The sequence below is a fragment of the Hyalella azteca genome, unplaced genomic scaffold, assembly GCF_000764305.2.
Source record: "Hyalella azteca isolate HAZT.00-mixed unplaced genomic scaffold, Hazt_2.0.2 contig15466, whole genome shotgun sequence".
NCBI classification, from domain to species: Eukaryota; Metazoa; Arthropoda; class Malacostraca; order Amphipoda; family Hyalellidae; genus Hyalella; species Hyalella azteca.
In genome coordinates this window covers 665,101-681,450 of record NW_025945320.1, presented here as the reverse complement: position 1 = coordinate 681,450, position 16,350 = coordinate 665,101, and the positions used below count along the sequence as shown (strand labels likewise).

At 36.5% G+C, this 16,350-nt stretch overlaps 1 protein-coding gene across 2 annotated transcripts; it reads left to right on the top strand.

Annotated features, from left to right (window-relative positions):
- Nucleotides 1-1,080: 1,080 nt before the first annotated feature.
- LOC108679141 (nascent polypeptide-associated complex subunit alpha, muscle-specific form) lies at nt 1,081-16,103 on the top strand. 2 transcript variants are annotated; one of them, XM_018167723.2, is made up of 9 exons: nt 1,081-1,384; nt 9,729-9,786; nt 10,454-10,643; nt 11,416-11,454; nt 11,978-12,658; nt 12,899-12,967; nt 14,506-14,604; nt 14,845-14,970; nt 15,582-16,103. In XM_018167723.2, the coding sequence occupies exons 1-9, from the start codon at nt 1,369-1,371 to the stop codon at nt 15,717-15,719; spliced, it is 1,416 nt and encodes a 471-aa protein (XP_018023212.1). In that variant the 5' UTR covers nt 1,081-1,368; the 3' UTR covers nt 15,720-16,103. The 2 variants fall into 2 exon arrangements, with proteins under 2 accessions (XP_018023212.1, XP_018023213.1); XM_018167724.2 differs by lacking the exon at nt 11,416-11,454 and having other exon boundaries at nt 1,083-1,384.
- Nucleotides 16,104-16,350: the final 247 nt, after the last annotated feature.

The following is a 16,350-nucleotide window of genomic DNA, read 5'->3' as shown; positions in this document are numbered from 1 at the left end:
ACCGAAGCCTGCCTTGCATTGAACAATTCTATACCTTCACTACCTACCTAGAGTCAAACTCAAATCTTCGTTGGCAATATGTTCATTATTGCTAATTTTCACTTGCTATTAAGAGAAATCCTCTGTATAATTGCATTCCATTCCACGCATGAGCTAAGAAATTTTTAATGCAACGATATACTTGCATGCAGCAATAAGACTGGTCACTGGTCACTGACATCAGTTCGGGGACTTCGGAAATGTGTCGTAATGCTAGGCTATTAAACTTTTTATTGAGCAAAATCGAGTGTATTAAGAAACTAAATAATTTTGATAAAACATAGTTTGAATATATCGCTTCATAAATATTATTCCCGGTCAGTTGGTAGCAAAATTGCTCCTAGAACCTAAATTGAAAAACCACCCTCAATTTTACCACCTCACCTTTTGAATCCCGAGAGGCTGTGCAAAATCCTTTCCGCCCTGCAGACGGAAGCCCCATGATGCTCCAGGTTGTTTTGAAAGATTGATCGTAATTAGTTGAGACATCTTTCCTATGTAACCTACACAGCTGAAACTGTGAGTTAGGTTCACGCACAGGTCACAAAATCTCTCACAGGCACTCGCGTACGCCCAGCCCGCTCCCCAACTGACCCTGACAGACGCAACCAGACGACTGACGATAAAGCTAGTACTTGAAATCCCGCCAACTATGTCTAGGCAGTTTGGAGCGGAAAATTTTGCGTGACTATACATTTCTTGATATCTTTACATCATGATAATGCGTTTTTACAATTAAAAAATTCATCGCCGTATCCCTGGTCGTATGATGCAGCCGAGTAGATTTACCCCTATATATGAACAAACGAGTAGAAGTAACCGAGCCTCATGTATATTCCTCTCCAACAATCATCGTAGGATTATATAAAAATAAATCTATAAGCCATGTTATCCTAATATTAACGAGATTTGCGTTTCATTGCTATTTGTGGCTATGATCATCTGTACATTTGGTCCGATTTGGCGGTAAAGGGTTAATAATGCATTTCCAATGACACTCGAATAAATACGTCCGGCTCCAAAAGCTCCAATAAGTAAGCGACATGTAATTCAAGAAGGATATTAAAAAAATCGTGAGAAAAATTTCGTGGAAATTGGAATTGACCTAAAAACGGAAGTCATTCCGAAAACTGCAACATGCTACGAGTGTCAGTTCCTTATCTCTAGGTAACTAGGTTAACCCTAAATATGTCGTTACGTAGATTTCATGATCATCAGCTGTAACTGGTAATGCAGGTCATCCAATTTTGTACGTTCATTTTGTAATCATGCTCTCTTGTTGAGATATCAGTTTTATGCTCAGTAACTAAATTATTTAGTCTAAATAAGATGGATTCGTCATTGGGTAAGTTTGTTACATCGGCTACATGTAATGATGTAGCTTGTACTTGATAGGTAGTATTAGGTACTAAGGCTACCTTACGGTTTACCTTACTTGCTCACAAAATAGTCACAATGTTAATGTATTCAAGTTTCTGATAGGGACCAGCCGTCCAGCCCACCACTCACCAGGGTTGGTGATTTTGTTGATTATAAAAAATGAAATAAAAGAAAAAAATCAATAATTTTTATTATTTTTTTTATTTGTTTTTTTCATCTTTTTTTGTCTTTTTAAATACCTATTATTTTCTATGTTGCAATTAGCCTAATTTACAATAACAGTTAGGTACAGTAGCCTATATGGCTATATGCAGTTTATGCACTATATGGATAGCTAAAAAGGGCTCTTATTGCCATTTGCCTTCAATAATGGCCAAGGTGGTGTTTAGGCCTACCACTTTGGGACTTTTTGGTAAACAATTATTGGCAAGTCTATTCATTAGCTTTGTAAAGTTTGTATGGAGCAAGCTGCAAGGTAATGAGCTAAATATTGACCATTTAACTGGCTTCAATATACAAAAACACTTCAGCTTCAGGAATGTAGATCTTCTTATCATCTTCTAAATATTGAAGAGTCACATAAGCCTTGCAGGATGGAATTCTAATTTCGAAGGTTCATTATACCGTTCATATATTATTTTGATCCACCAAGACCACTTTTCGACCTAACATTGTTATTTGAGGCGAAAAATGAACTTCTTAAAGGCTAAAAACATGTATGCTAACTTGCTCAGTTTTTATAAACTACCTAATCACTTGGAAGTTGTATGCCTGCACCAGTGCACCTTTCACTCAACAATTAAAATTAGACTTATAAAAAGTATTAGTTGAAAATTTGTCTTTTAAGTTGACTTGGATGAACTAAACATCATTAAGTAATTATAACTATGCTGCAAAGCAGAGTTTTCCATCATGTAGGTACGCTAAACACGCAATTCAGGGTTCAGACAAGCAGATGCAGAACTACATATCACGTGGGCCTGCGTGCAACTGAATTAAATACCTAGCTTCTTTCCCGGGCATGGTGGCAAAGCAGAGAGTTTTTTAGACTCTCCCTCAAGTTCAATTTTGAGTTCTATAAGTAGACCACTAAAATATCATGGATACCGTAAAATGGGGTAACTTGGACCGGCAGGGTAATTTAGACCACTTTTCATTTTTTTAACAATAACCCCCAAAACTCAAAAACTATTTGACATAGAAAAATTTTGTCAATGGGCATTAAAGGCCTAATACAGAGGCTACATAACACAATAGAAAGATTTAAAAAGTTTGCATATCTAATATGTTAAAAAATTAAAAATGTGACACACAAAAAAAGCTATTATTTTAAGCCTGTCAGATTACCCCCTCCAATTTTTTTATTTTTTGGTTAAATAACTCCAGGTTTGATGCATCATGGCCTGGATAGGCAACTCTTCTAGTTGCATATGCAAATGACAAATTTTGGGAAAGTGTCATAGTTTGCAAATGGGGGGCGCCGCCCCCAAATGGGGTAACTTAGACCACCTAATGTCAGCCCTGATGGGGTAACATAGACTGGCTTGGAAGTTAATATAAAATTACCATATATAACATATTTTATGTTTGACAGCCTATTTATGTTTTGTTATGTAGCCTCAGTATTAGGCCTTTAATGCCCATTGACAAAATTTTTCTATGTCAAATAGTTTTTGAGTTGTGGGGGTTTTTGTAAAAAAAACGAAAAGTGGTCTAAGTTACCCCGCCGGTCTAAGTTACCCCATTTTACGGTACTTATATCTCATATGAATCAAGCCTTAAAATGAACACAATAAATAAATTGGTCATTTCTCAAAGACACGGTTATGTCTGCAGTTGATGCATGTGTACCTAAGATTATGCTTGCAGGAGTCAAAAAGGTGCCTGTGGATGAACAGTGCAGTTAAGGCTCAGCGAAAGACCAAGAAAGAAGCCTACAAACATTACCTTTACCTATTTATGAACTTGCAGTGATTCTGATTGTAACCTGAATGCAAGAGCTCGAAATCAAGCTAAAAATGTTTGTCGCACTGCAGTGAAAAACTTTGAAAAAAATATTGCCAAAAATGCAAAAAATAATCTGAAAGTCTACTTTTTGTATGCTAGTTTGAAGTGTAAGTCAAAGGATGGTATATCTGATTTGAAAATAGACCAACAAAAGATTTCCTCTGATGAAGGCATGGCTAACATTCTTAATCAGTTCTTCAGCAGTGTGTTCACATATGAGGGCTTGAACAGTACCGTATTCCAGATATTGAGGAGCGCCCAGTTGGCTCGAAGTTAACATGTTTTGAAATACCCAAAGAAGAGGTTCTCAAGCACCTGGTAGCTCTAAATCCCAACAAGTCATGTGGACCAGCCGGTTTCCATCCCAGATTGCTCAAAGAATTAGCAACCGTTCTGGCCAGCCCATTGACAGTTTTCTTTCAAAAAACCTTGAACAAAGGAACTTTGCCAACCAACTGGAAAGAAGCTCAAGTAACACCGTTGTTCAAAAAAAAGTGACAAAAGCAGCCCCGCCAACTATCCCCTGTCAGTCTGACAAGTGTTGTTTGTAAGCTAATGGAATCTGTTGTGTGGGATAGGATTATCGATCACTTGACTGCTCACCATCTCCTATCAGATTGTCAACATGGTTTTATTGCCGTTAGATCCTGCACCACTAACTTATTATCTACGTTGAGCGATTGGACTCGCCTGCTGGACAAAAGGGAGCCAGTGGTTGCATTGTACCTTGATTTTGCCTAAGCATTTGACCGTGTTCCACATGAGTGGCTGTTGCGTAGAGTGAAGTCTTTGGGAATTAAGGGAGATGTACTCTAATGGATACAAGATTTTCTAGTAGGTAGATGACAACGTGCCAGTATTAATAGAACCGTGTCAGAGTGGGCATCAGTGCGCAGTGGTGTGCCACAAGGAAGCATTCTTGGGCTTATTTTGTTCGTTGCTTTTATAAACGATCTGCCAGAAGCAGTGTCCAGTGTGTGCTCCATGTATGCCGACGACACAAAAGTTTTTAATACAGTTAAGGATGCGCCAAATAAAGCGCAATTGCAAGATGGTCTTGACAGTTTAGTTAACTGCCAGGCTGATACATGGCAGCTGCGGTTTAATTCTGACAAGTGTAAAGTACTTCACCTCAGGAAGAACAATGAACATCAAGATTACAGTATGAGAAGACATGGTTGCAACGAGAGAGTAATGATTGAAAAGTCTAGTGTGGAAAAAGATCTTGGAGTTCATGTCAACAAGGAGCTGAAATTTTATAAGCATGTTGAAACGCAAGCTAACATATCCAACAAACTTCTTGGACTAATCAGACGCTCATAAGAGTTCCTAGATGCAGAAGCAATGAAGCAGTCGTTTGTTGCTGTCGTTCACCCAAATCTAGAGTTTGGAAACGTGTGGTCACCTAGATTTGAAAAGGACAAAAATTTATAAGAAAATGTTCAAAGACATGCAACTAGGATAATTCCATGCTTGAAGGGCAAGTCCTATGGAGAAATATTAAAGATTATGAAGCTTCCAAGCCTCAGATATCGATGTCTGCGTGAGGACCTCATTGAAGTACAGCAATCCCTTGATTAGCACGGTTTTGATTAACGCGGAAAAAAAATTGCGACCTACCCTTAATCTACGCGGTGCCAGTTTTGATTAGCGCGATTTTTTTTCAAAGCACATCATTTTCCCGCCTCTAGCCAGAGGTGTTATGTTCGTAACTAAAGTGTTACTTTTTGCTGTATTAGATCTTATGTTGTTACTTTTGTTACGACTTTTGGAAAAATTTGCCAAATGTTGTTACTATATGAATTTCAGCCTATAATTCTTTAAATAAGGTCCCGCTCCGTAGGCACCATGCTGACTACAGAGTCGGTTTAACCGCGCCTTGTCTCGTTCATAACTTGAATGGTCGAGTTTGGCAACGTTCGCCGGTAAGTGCGCCATGCCGGTGCTCTAGTTACTCGTTAGCCTTCAACTCAATTACTCACTGCAATTGAAAAAAACTAAAGAAATCATAAGAGAAGTAGACCCAAATGAAGAAAAAAGCATGAATGTTTGCCATGGCCTGGATAGGCAAGTGAATTGCTATCGCACAATTATGCAGGAGAGAAAGAAATCTAATACTACTGTGCAATTGAAATTGGATTCGTTTTTCAGTAAAAAATTAATGTTAATTCATTCGCATTTCTTTTATTTATTTCCCCTATCATTTAGAAAAAAAATATGATGAATTTTAGTGGAAAAAAATTATGTAACTTTGCTATTTTTGAGGATTCATTATAATTATTCCCATATATTCTTAAGTTTGATTAGCGCGGTTTTGCTTAACACGGTAAAACTCGGGGATTTATTAACCGCGTTAATCAAGGGATTGCTGTATTCTTAAGTTTGATTAGCGCGGTTTTGCTTAACACGGTAAAACTCGGGGATTTATTAACCACGGTCATCAAATGATTGCTGCATACAAGTATACTCATGGTATATACAAGAACCAATACCAGGTGCCATGGCTATAAACTAAAAAAACTGGCTGCAACTTCTCCACGCGACAAAATTTCTTCTCGCTTCGAATCACCAACATGTGGAACAGCCTCCCCGATGACATCGTTGGTGCTCCAAGTATGAACACGTTCAAGAACAGACTAGATTAAGCTATGGAAAAATATATGTTCAGACTTGAAATGCCTAGCACCATATCTAACCCAGTGGAAGTCTAGTAGCTATATACATTTGCGCGTCAAACTACTGCCAAAACACTAGGTCTTGGCCATCTAGCGGGAAAATATTGAGATCCAAAGAGAGACAATGCACGCTACCTAGTGAGATAATCATAGTGGCAAAGCAGAGAGTTTTTTAGACTCTCCCTCAAGTTCATTTCTCAGTCCTATAAGTAGACCAGTAAAGTATCCTGGATACCAGCATTATCATTTATCATACTTAAGAAATTATAGAATAGGTTTAAATCTTGAGTAAATGAGGAAATTAAAAATGAACTGATTCTAAAAAAGCTCTGGTTTGCCACTATGGTGAGATTATCAAAAAATGTGTCAAATTTGACAGTTGACCTTGTTCTACCAAATAGTGAATAACTGTTTGTTTGTATAGGAAGAATATTATGGTTTGAGACTTTTAAATACGTCTATGATTGCTGCTGTCTATGAAATAAATTAATAGATGATTAAGTTGAGAAATGGATTTAGACACATGAAAACTAATTCTGTCACAACTTGAATTGGACACATCAAGATCATTCTAAGCTGTGTACAAAAATTAAAATTTGCTTAGTTAAAAGCTTGATAGTTGTTAATTAAAAGCATAATTAAGTAGTGTTCAATATTCATTAGTGTTCTAATTCAAAGCCGTGTTGTATTCCAATACAGCTCACACAGCAAACGGAATTCTAACACGTGGATGACGGCATTAGGTATCAGTAGAATTTGAAGCGCGGACGGAATACGCCTCACCACGTGCCGAATATAGCCACACACAGTGACTCGTTCAAGAACAGACTAGATTAAGCTATGGAAAAATATATGTTCAGACTTGAAATGCCTAGCACCATATCTAACCCAGTGGAAGTCTAGTAGCTATTTTAAACTATTGTCAGTCTTGAAAAGATCTGGTCAAATGACACGATTTTAGATCTTCTGTGAATGAGGCACGAAAAGGAAAAGAATCAGTGACAGGCCTATGTTTCAGCGCTGACATCACTATGATATGTTAAGTCAATTATAAATTTTCTTAACTATTAGATGATAGTTTAGATAGATGACTGATAGATTATACATGGGGAATTTTATTGTTGAATAATTTTATTGCAGGAATATTGCCTGATCTGGAATCCTGGCAGAATTTTCCTAGAATTTTGGTGGAAGACAATGGTTTCATAGGTGTTTTTTGGGAAATTATCAACTAAACCATGACACTTTCCTAGATCTTTACAGATAAAATTAGGCCATGGCTTTTAGAACAGCTGAAAGAGGCATGTCATGGGCATCACTTTCAAAGTTGGCTTCCTAGCATTTTTCCAGTTTGGAATATGTCTGCTCCAAGCCCATAAAGTGCCAGTAAAATCTTTTTCCAGCTCTGAAGAAAAATCGTTTCCCAGCTCAGAAAGATGTTTTTCTTGTTTGAGACATAGTGGAGTTCTGGAGGAATAATATGTCTACAGATACTCAATTTGTATATAATATTGAATCAATCATTACAAAAGCAAATTTTTCCTGAAAAGCTCTGGTGATTTTTAGAATAAAGCAATGTTACAAGGTTGGATTGATACCAAATTGGAAACTTCACTTTTCTAACAGTTACTGACATACTGAATTTTTACGCTTGCATAGAATCAAGTTTCAGCACGCAATGACAGATTTGGCAAGAATATCTGTATCTTACCGCAGAATTGGGTAGTTTTTCTGACATTTACTTCATCCCTTCCACAGAATTTGCTGCATACAGAGCATATACAACACAGCATGCTCAGCAACCTTATATCTGTGCTAAGCTAACAAGTGAAAATTGGTTTCATCATCACAAATACCTACTTTATGTAGTCAGAATTTTGATGCTAATTTTAAATTATTCATTTATTATGTCCAATTTTTATTTAACTTTTTTTTTATTTCATAACAGAACAGATACTATTGGCCCTTGAAGGTACCAATTTTTTTTATATATAACAAAGCAAAATAAATTCTGAAATCTATTATTTACAATTAACTGGTTTCTGGAATTATTAATCCTGGCCTTTTAAATCACATCTAATAAGGTTTGTTGAAGAATAAACTGTTATAATTGATTGGACCTTTGATGTTTTTATGCTGTAATATTAGCAGCTTATATGTTTATTTAAATGTCGAAGTGTGAGAAGCATCATTTAAATACCTATATATATTTTCTATACTGTACATGTGATTCTGTCATCTGATTGCTAGATTTCATCTGTTCTGTCAAGTGTTGCATTTAAGGTGANTTTGTTGTTTGCATTAATTATGAGCTGCTTTAATCATTATCAATGGATAACAGTCAATCATGTTCCACTGACAATTGTAAATTGCCATCTATGGAGAAGCATATTCTGTGACTGCTATCCATCTCCACCACATGTTTTCATCTATTTAGTGTTTTTAAAACACTTGTGGTATCAATGTACTTGTGTTGTGGTTTACGGTATTGTCTGAATTTTTAGAATTGGGCCAAAAGCTGCACTAGTGATTGAATCATAATTGTGGGTACTATATTTCCTTACATTTCATCTTAGGCAATGCCTTAATCATTATATGATGTACATACATAATTTTCCTTTCCTTTGCTATTTTTGAGGATTCATTATAATTATTCCCATATATTCTTCAGTTTGATTAGCGCGGTTTTGCTTAACACGGTAAAACTCGGGGATTTATTAACCGCGTTAATCAAGGGATTGCTGTATACGATATATCTGATTATCATGTCAAATTTGTGGTGTCATTTGTTTGTGTTTTGCATTCAAGTTCTTTATAGACACTAATAGTTTATCTTGCCTATACTCTTTCAGATAAAGATACTTCACAGGTTTTTGCTGAATATCTAGTGTGCTTTCTGGATAAATAGCAATTCTTTCCCACTTGGTTCATTTATCTGTGCCTTCTGTTCTGTAAATAAATTACTCGTAATTATTCGGTACATTCTTGACATTATTACATAGTTGTCTAATATATTCTGAACTGATTGTTTTCAGCCTTTTTCCTGAGCACTATGGTTGCTTGGGTTTCATTGTGATTGTACTTTAATGGATATATTTTTTGTAGTTTACTCATAGGAAATAGTATAAAGTCATTTCAAATTCCTCTGGTTTACTTAATTTTAAAGTAAAAAGTTGCTAGGAAACATCACCTATGATAATGTATGTTCTCAAGAAGATATTGTGAATTTTCTTGGATTTTTAAATTTATATTCATGGATAATTATTGATTTGAGTAAACAATAGTTGGAAACCAATAATTCCTGTACATGCAAGATTTTTTCAATGTCATTGATACAAATATTGACTAATTAAGTGGATTAATACAAAATAATACTGTGCCAAGGAATTCCTAAACAACAATTTTTTTTTTTCATTTTGATGCCATGATGTGGGCAAAATAGTAAATTTTGTTAATTTTTCATTTCCATATGATTTGTATTTATATAGGTAATAGATAAGCTGAATGCTATTTGAAAATATATAATTTTTTATTCTATGTTATCAGTTTTATATAATAATTTTAATAAATAAAAATAATTGGGATAAAAAAATACACGATATGTATAATCATGTTTCTGCTGTGCAGGGAACCTGCAGCCAGTACGTCGTGCCCCACCACCTCCTCGTCAGCTGCCGCCTGTAAAGTGAGAATGTGATTATTTTGTACCTATACCTGTATTGCTGTTTATTTGCATATCCACACTGAACAATGTGTGTCATTTCAAAGCTAAATATGATTAGAGCCCCAATTCAGTTATTACTTTAATCAGTCAAACTAAGACTATATTTTAATTTGAAATTAATATAAAGATATCAATCTCATATTAAAATTGTAACTATGAACCTGAAGCAGTTTGGTTTTCTACCAATGCTTAGATTATTTTGTGAAACAAAAATATAATTATTACTATGATTAATCTTTGCAAAAGATATTTGAAAATTTTGTATAATAACAAATGGCTTTGAGCAAGAAATTAATGTGTACATTTTTATATTCTTGGATTTAAATTTTCAAGTATATTTTTTGACTGAGTAGGTAGTTTGTATCATCATATGTTTTCATCTAAATTTTGCTCTATGCACTTGTGTTCATCCTAGAGATTTTTTTTAGACATTTTCTTAAATTCAAGATAAATAATATGGCTGAATGAGAAAAATCAGTCATGATTAAATTGCAACATTCATTTATTGAGTTCTTCTATTATTTTTGCTTGTATTTTTTTCCATATTGTCAACAACTTCAAAGTGATTCAGAATATAGCTTTTTTATGTCATGTGCATGTTATAATCCTCTGTACATAAAATGTGCAGATTAACAGCAGCAGGTGACAAGACCACTCACACCAAATCTTCCAAGCCAGAGGCTCCGTCACCAACTCCCCGTTCAAAACCTCTTACAATGTCTTTCATACGACGCAACACTAGAGGCGGTCATGTCAATGGTAATAAGAAAGAACCACCTCCGCGTCCTCCACCTCCTAAACTGGGAATACATTGCAATGTGAGTTGGAGGCCAACATTTGAGTGCTTCTAATAAATATCTTCAACTAGTGTAAGATATCCTTGATATAAGAACTCAATTAATATAGGCTTGACAATTTATTAGCCTATCACTTGCAGCTTATTCATATATCACACCTTGTAGTGGTAGGCTGGAATCTTGTGATTGTGATTACTCAAAGATAAAGAAATTATGTATTTGAATACTGATGAAATTTTCTACATGAAAAGTTTCTCAGTAATTTTGTTTAATTTTACTTTTTGTAGTCATAATGCACAACATGCTAATTGTTAATAAATTCTCAACACCAGCCATTAGTACTGTTCACATTTCTGTTGCTTGTTTTGAAAAAAAAATCCAATACTCTTCACAAAGATTAATTTTACTTGAAATTATTCGCTAATTTTATGTCAAGAACTAATTACCAAATAACAACTGCAATTTTTTGCATGCTTGAACAACTGAACTTTTTGATTTGAAAAGAGTAAGTAAATCTGTGATTGTTTTCTTCAACTCCAAATCAAGTGCTGTGTTAATAAATCTGTTTCTGTTATTGATTGAAGTCACTTTCACCCAGTTTGAGGCAATACACTTAATACCTCACAATCCATACTAACTTAGAAGCACCTATCTTCCATTCATTCATCTGCATTCAAGATTTTCTGGTTGTGATGAATAAATTGTTATACATCACACAGTTTGGCCTATAATATATGAGGCACCAATTCATGAATTTCGATTTTGTGCATTTCTTTGTTCTACCACCACGCAGGTCTTTCCCTTTGGAAGATTGAAGTCAAAGTTATACTTTGTAAGTTTAATGTCGCCCCTTTTCCCACTGACATTTTATTATGTCCTGCTATTGATACCAATTTGCTTCCAATGGTATTAGCATAATATTTTTTTAGTATAGTTGCGTGTTGTTTTTATTGCCTCTCTCTTGAATGTTAGGACTTTTACTTGTGTTTGCATGCTTATGCTTCTTGCTCTACACCACTACTATTTTCATATGGGTAACTCGAGGAAAAAGGCCTCTGGCATTGCATGAAATATTGCTGACAGTCCAACTGTTTAGACTGCCTGTCCTTGACTCTATTGCTTATGTATTTGTATTTTGATGGTGTATTTGGGGCCATTCGTAAAACATAAGTTTTCATTAGGTCATGGTAGGTAGTCATATTTTAATTTCTACTGTTATTTACTAGGTACTATTTTTCTGTTCAGTAGTTCAGTATAAAATGATATATTTTCCCATGTAATAATAGCACATAAGTATATTTCTTTCTATGAAACTAAAAAATTGATAGTGATATTTGGACCTGTTTGTTTTGCAGAGGCTGCAGAACAACGTCCCAGAGTGTACAGAAAACGGCGAGGCTATACTCATCGACCTCTCCCCATCCCCCTCCAAGAACATTGTTCCTCCAAGTAAACCAAGTAATCAACACAACGGTCACGGCAGCACCCGACCTATGAACTCTAACCACACCAAACCAAAACTCACTGAACCTGTGTCTCTTCTCGATGCTCCCTTGTCTTCCTTTGCTCAAGACTTTCATACCAATGGCTTTGCCAATAATCAAGAGGTAGATCCTTTCGGTTCAATTGAAGAAGACAATCTACCTTTAAATAATTTCGGTCCCAAACCTCCAGTGTCTGTATTTCCTGAACCTCCTTCCAGGAACTACAATGGCTTAAAAAGCGAGTTCGAATCAACGACTATTGATTGGAATGCTTGCAAAAATCCCAGCGTCATTCCTGCAAATGATCCTTATAGTCCTGTCTCTCAGTCTCGTTTCTACTCTGATACTATCGCACCGACGGTTAAAGACAGTGTAAGATCGGGTGTCTCGCAACCCGAAACTGGCGTCCAGAATACAGCGCCCACTGTTGTTAAGAAGAAACCAACCATAATCAAACCCAAGAACACAACTGTTATGTGCGTGGCTCCAAATCCGGTGTCTAGCGTCACCAGCCTTCACGTTGATGAAACCACTCAGCAGCGCTCTACTACCGTGAGTTTACCACAGCATAGTCTACTTCTTGTCTTTACTTACTTGTTACATCATACCATTAAGGAGCTTGAAGTGTGTGAAAGTAAATAATTATTAAAATTTGTTTGGCAACTCTTAGCTTAAATATTTATTGAAGCATAGCGGGATATTTTTCCTGTTTGTTTTCCACGAAGAATATAGCTATATAACTGATTGAATACTTCAATATCTAAAAATTCATGATGTGTGGATATTTTTCAGGATTCTACAATTTATGCCGTTGCTGAGTTTGATTATGAAAGTGCTGAACCTGGCGACTTGTGCTTAAAGGTGAGACTAAAGGTTGCGCATAGCAATCATTTCCTGCTCATAGAAACACTGTAGCAAAACAAGTATTTTTTGCGATGATAGTCATGCACGCTAGTCAGTAATTGTCATGCATGAGAAGATGGTAAATTATGCTCAGTTGGCACACCTGCCTGCAGTTAGAGGTCATTGCAAGAGGGAAGAGTTCAGCAAAGGCGTGAGGGTGGCTGGAAAATCCGCTGCCACAACGGGACTGTGCCGACAGAAATGAAATGTCGAAGGCCATGGGAGAGGAAGGGAAGACGAAAAGATGCTGAGTGGACAGAAGGGTGTATTTTCATTCAAGAGAGGCAGCGCTTTGTGAGCGTAGGAGATAATATCCTAGACGTAAGAGATGCCAAGGAACTGCAGTGACATGACGGAAGCTACGCTAGAGCTGAGCGACTAATCCAGGAGCAGTCGGCGACGGTGCGGCTAGCAAGATCCCTTTATTCCCGGCTGAATTCGCTGGTCGGAAACAAATATATCGCTTCATTTTTTCGCAAGATCCAAGTGACACGATGAAATTTGTCTAGGGAGACACTGCGAGGTCACCGATATGAGATTGAATGGCGGTTTTTATTAGCCTTACACCCGTGAAAGGAACTGCGATAATACGCGAGGTCCAAGTGTTCTGAATAGGGTGGGACGCCTATCGCAGTGCAGACATGGTATGTGGATACCATCCTGAGGCAGCGGTTGGCAAGCCTGAAGACGGAGTTCTGGGTGTCCTGTGTGAGAGGCAACATGGTACCTAATGGCGGCTGCATAGTTACCTAATTTGGGCTGGCTGTAGACTAACGGACACTGGCACAGTGCCAGTGTCCGTTAGTCTAGGGACACTGGCACTGTGTCCTCTTCTGGACTTAGGAAGAGGACTCAAGTACTGTATTCCATGTAAGTGATGAATGGAATAGTAAGTATTCCACATGACATTCAGGATTACGATAGTTACGTCTACAAGACCATAGCCGCTGCAAAGCGTGGCTTGGGGATGAATTCAAGAATGGTGGGTTGCCGGTGGAAAGTGTCGAAGTTTTCGGGACGCATCTGAATGGAGATTGCATATAGAAGAGTGGGATTGATTCGATTTTTATGATCAAAATCACCACTAGTAATCCTTACGAGAAGGAACAGAATAGCTAGCTCTGCTTTTAAATTGCCTTGGACACGTCACGAACGCCACTGGGGAGTTGAACAAGAAATGATTCAGGACTAAAACACATGCTCATTTTTAACATATCTTCATCTGTTTATCGTTTAAATAGTTATAATTTACGCCGTTCGCCAATAACTTTACAAATATTTTTACCTTATTTTCAGAAATTTTGCATTCAACTTCGTAAGATGGACTAATCAAAAATGTTACAGTCTCTCGAGTATTTGAGTAAGGTCTCTCTTGGTATTGAATACTAACGCCCACTTGGTTTCTATTTAGAACCCATAATTGTCGTCTGTGGTGTGTCCTGTTGAATGTATTTTTAAATTTAATTTCTTGGTTTTACATGCTGTACATTCCACAGGAAGGGGATGTCATCGAGGGCGTGTCAGTGGTGAACAACGAGTGGCTAGAGGGGACGCTACATGGCAGACGGGGAATTTTCCCTGCTTCATTTGTCAAGGTAATTTTTTGAAATTTTCAAGCTTTAATGTCACATCATTCAGAAAATGAATTAAATTATACCTTACGTCATCAGTGATGCAATTCGTACAGCATTTAAATTGTGTTTTCAATACCGAAAGACAATAACGGCCATAATATGGTTCAATCTCTTTTTAAGCTAGTGTATTAATTAATTTGTATTCATTACTAGGCCAACTCAATCCCCAAACATGCATTTAATTTGCTTGTCGATTCCTAGGTCACGACAGGAGTTGAACAAACTTATCCAGATGTTTCGAGGGATTTTGCTGCTGCTGGTTCTTCCTGTCAGACTTATGCTCTCTACGACTTCTCACCTGAACTTCCATCCGACTTACCTTTGAAGGTAAATTTCCCTAAAGGTTCCATAGTAACGGAAATGCGGACTTGCGGCGCAAAAGGGAAAGACTATCAAGGTTTTAGTTGCATCTTGATGAGACTAGCTCAATAATGGCTCCCAAGGATCATTTGCTGATATGAGTTATTTGTTAAACAAGTTGTTACCCTACAAAAGCAGAAAAAAAGCAACTATCTTATCACTTGAAAACTGCGAAAACTGAGGAAATATCTTTTTGACTATATTTTTAACTGACATGAGTTTCCATTGTTTCTTGAAATTATTAGTCTTTGATTGAAGTTTACCGTGGAAGAAGTGGATTGAATTCTCGAACGGATGTTTTGACCCAAATCATATTTCAATTGCCATATTTTATGCGTGCTGTCTCATACGCATTTTATTGTATCTTCGTTCAATCCAACACTTCATGGCGCAGTGTCAAGCATGCATGCCATATTCATGGTATGTGTTAAATGTTGTAATGTTTTGGTAAATTATAAAATATCTTCCAGTCTCATTCATAGATGAAACAAATCAAGTTCTTGTTCGCGCCATTAAACTCAATGTCTTTAAACCTGATGTAATTAATGTCTCAAATCAAATGTATGCCCTGACCACAGGAGGGAGCAGTGGTGACTGTGACGGCCGTGGTGGAGGGCGGTCAGTGGCTGCTCGGCGAGAGCGAGGGGCGCTCGGGACAGTTTCCTGCCAATTTTGTGGCGCATGTGCCAAATGATTTACCAGTTGTTACATTATAATTAAAGTTTAAGTAGGCTGTTACTCTAGTATGTGAAATTCTACCGGCAATTAATTGGCCATTGATAATCTTAATCAAATCCATCACCAGGAATTATATAGTATGCAGTCAGTTAAGTATAGAATTTATTAATTTATTTATAATTTCTTTGTATTTAAAGCTCGTGTGTACGGTTACTCTGTAATCAGATCTTTGATAGAGAATTATACGATAAAAATTGTTGTAGTAAACTATTTTATATATAAACCTATATCATATATGAGAAATAGTTAGCTCCGTCTTAAGTTATACAATTCATGTTATCTTTCAAGTTTCCCTGCATCGTTTGTTCCTGAATTAGTTATTACAGTGTCATATCTGACCCAATAAATTTAATTCAGACAAATTGATGTTTTCTTAGCAAAAGTGTAATTAAGGATAATGCCATGTCAGGAACTCGCTGATATGATTTGCACTACCATCAAACTTTTAATGGAGTGTTCGGCCTAAAAGTTCGACATCTAATGGGTAACACGTTAACTATTTCATAGGATGAATTTCAGTTTGTTGCATTATATTATCTACTTATTAATTAATTGTGCATTACCGTTAAAAAGGATTCCCATTTACTGCACTGCCACTTGCTTTTGATG

Bases quoted from the DNA above. Each gene is read 5' to 3' on its own strand.
- LOC108679141 (XM_018167723.2), top strand. The intron at 10,644-11,415 runs GTGAGTTGGAGG...ACCACCACGCAG, and splicing joins AACTGGGAATACATTGCAAT to GTCTTTCCCTTTGGAAGATT. The intron at 11,455-11,977 runs GTAAGTTTAATG...TTTGTTTTGCAG, and splicing joins TGAAGTCAAAGTTATACTTT to AGGCTGCAGAACAACGTCCC.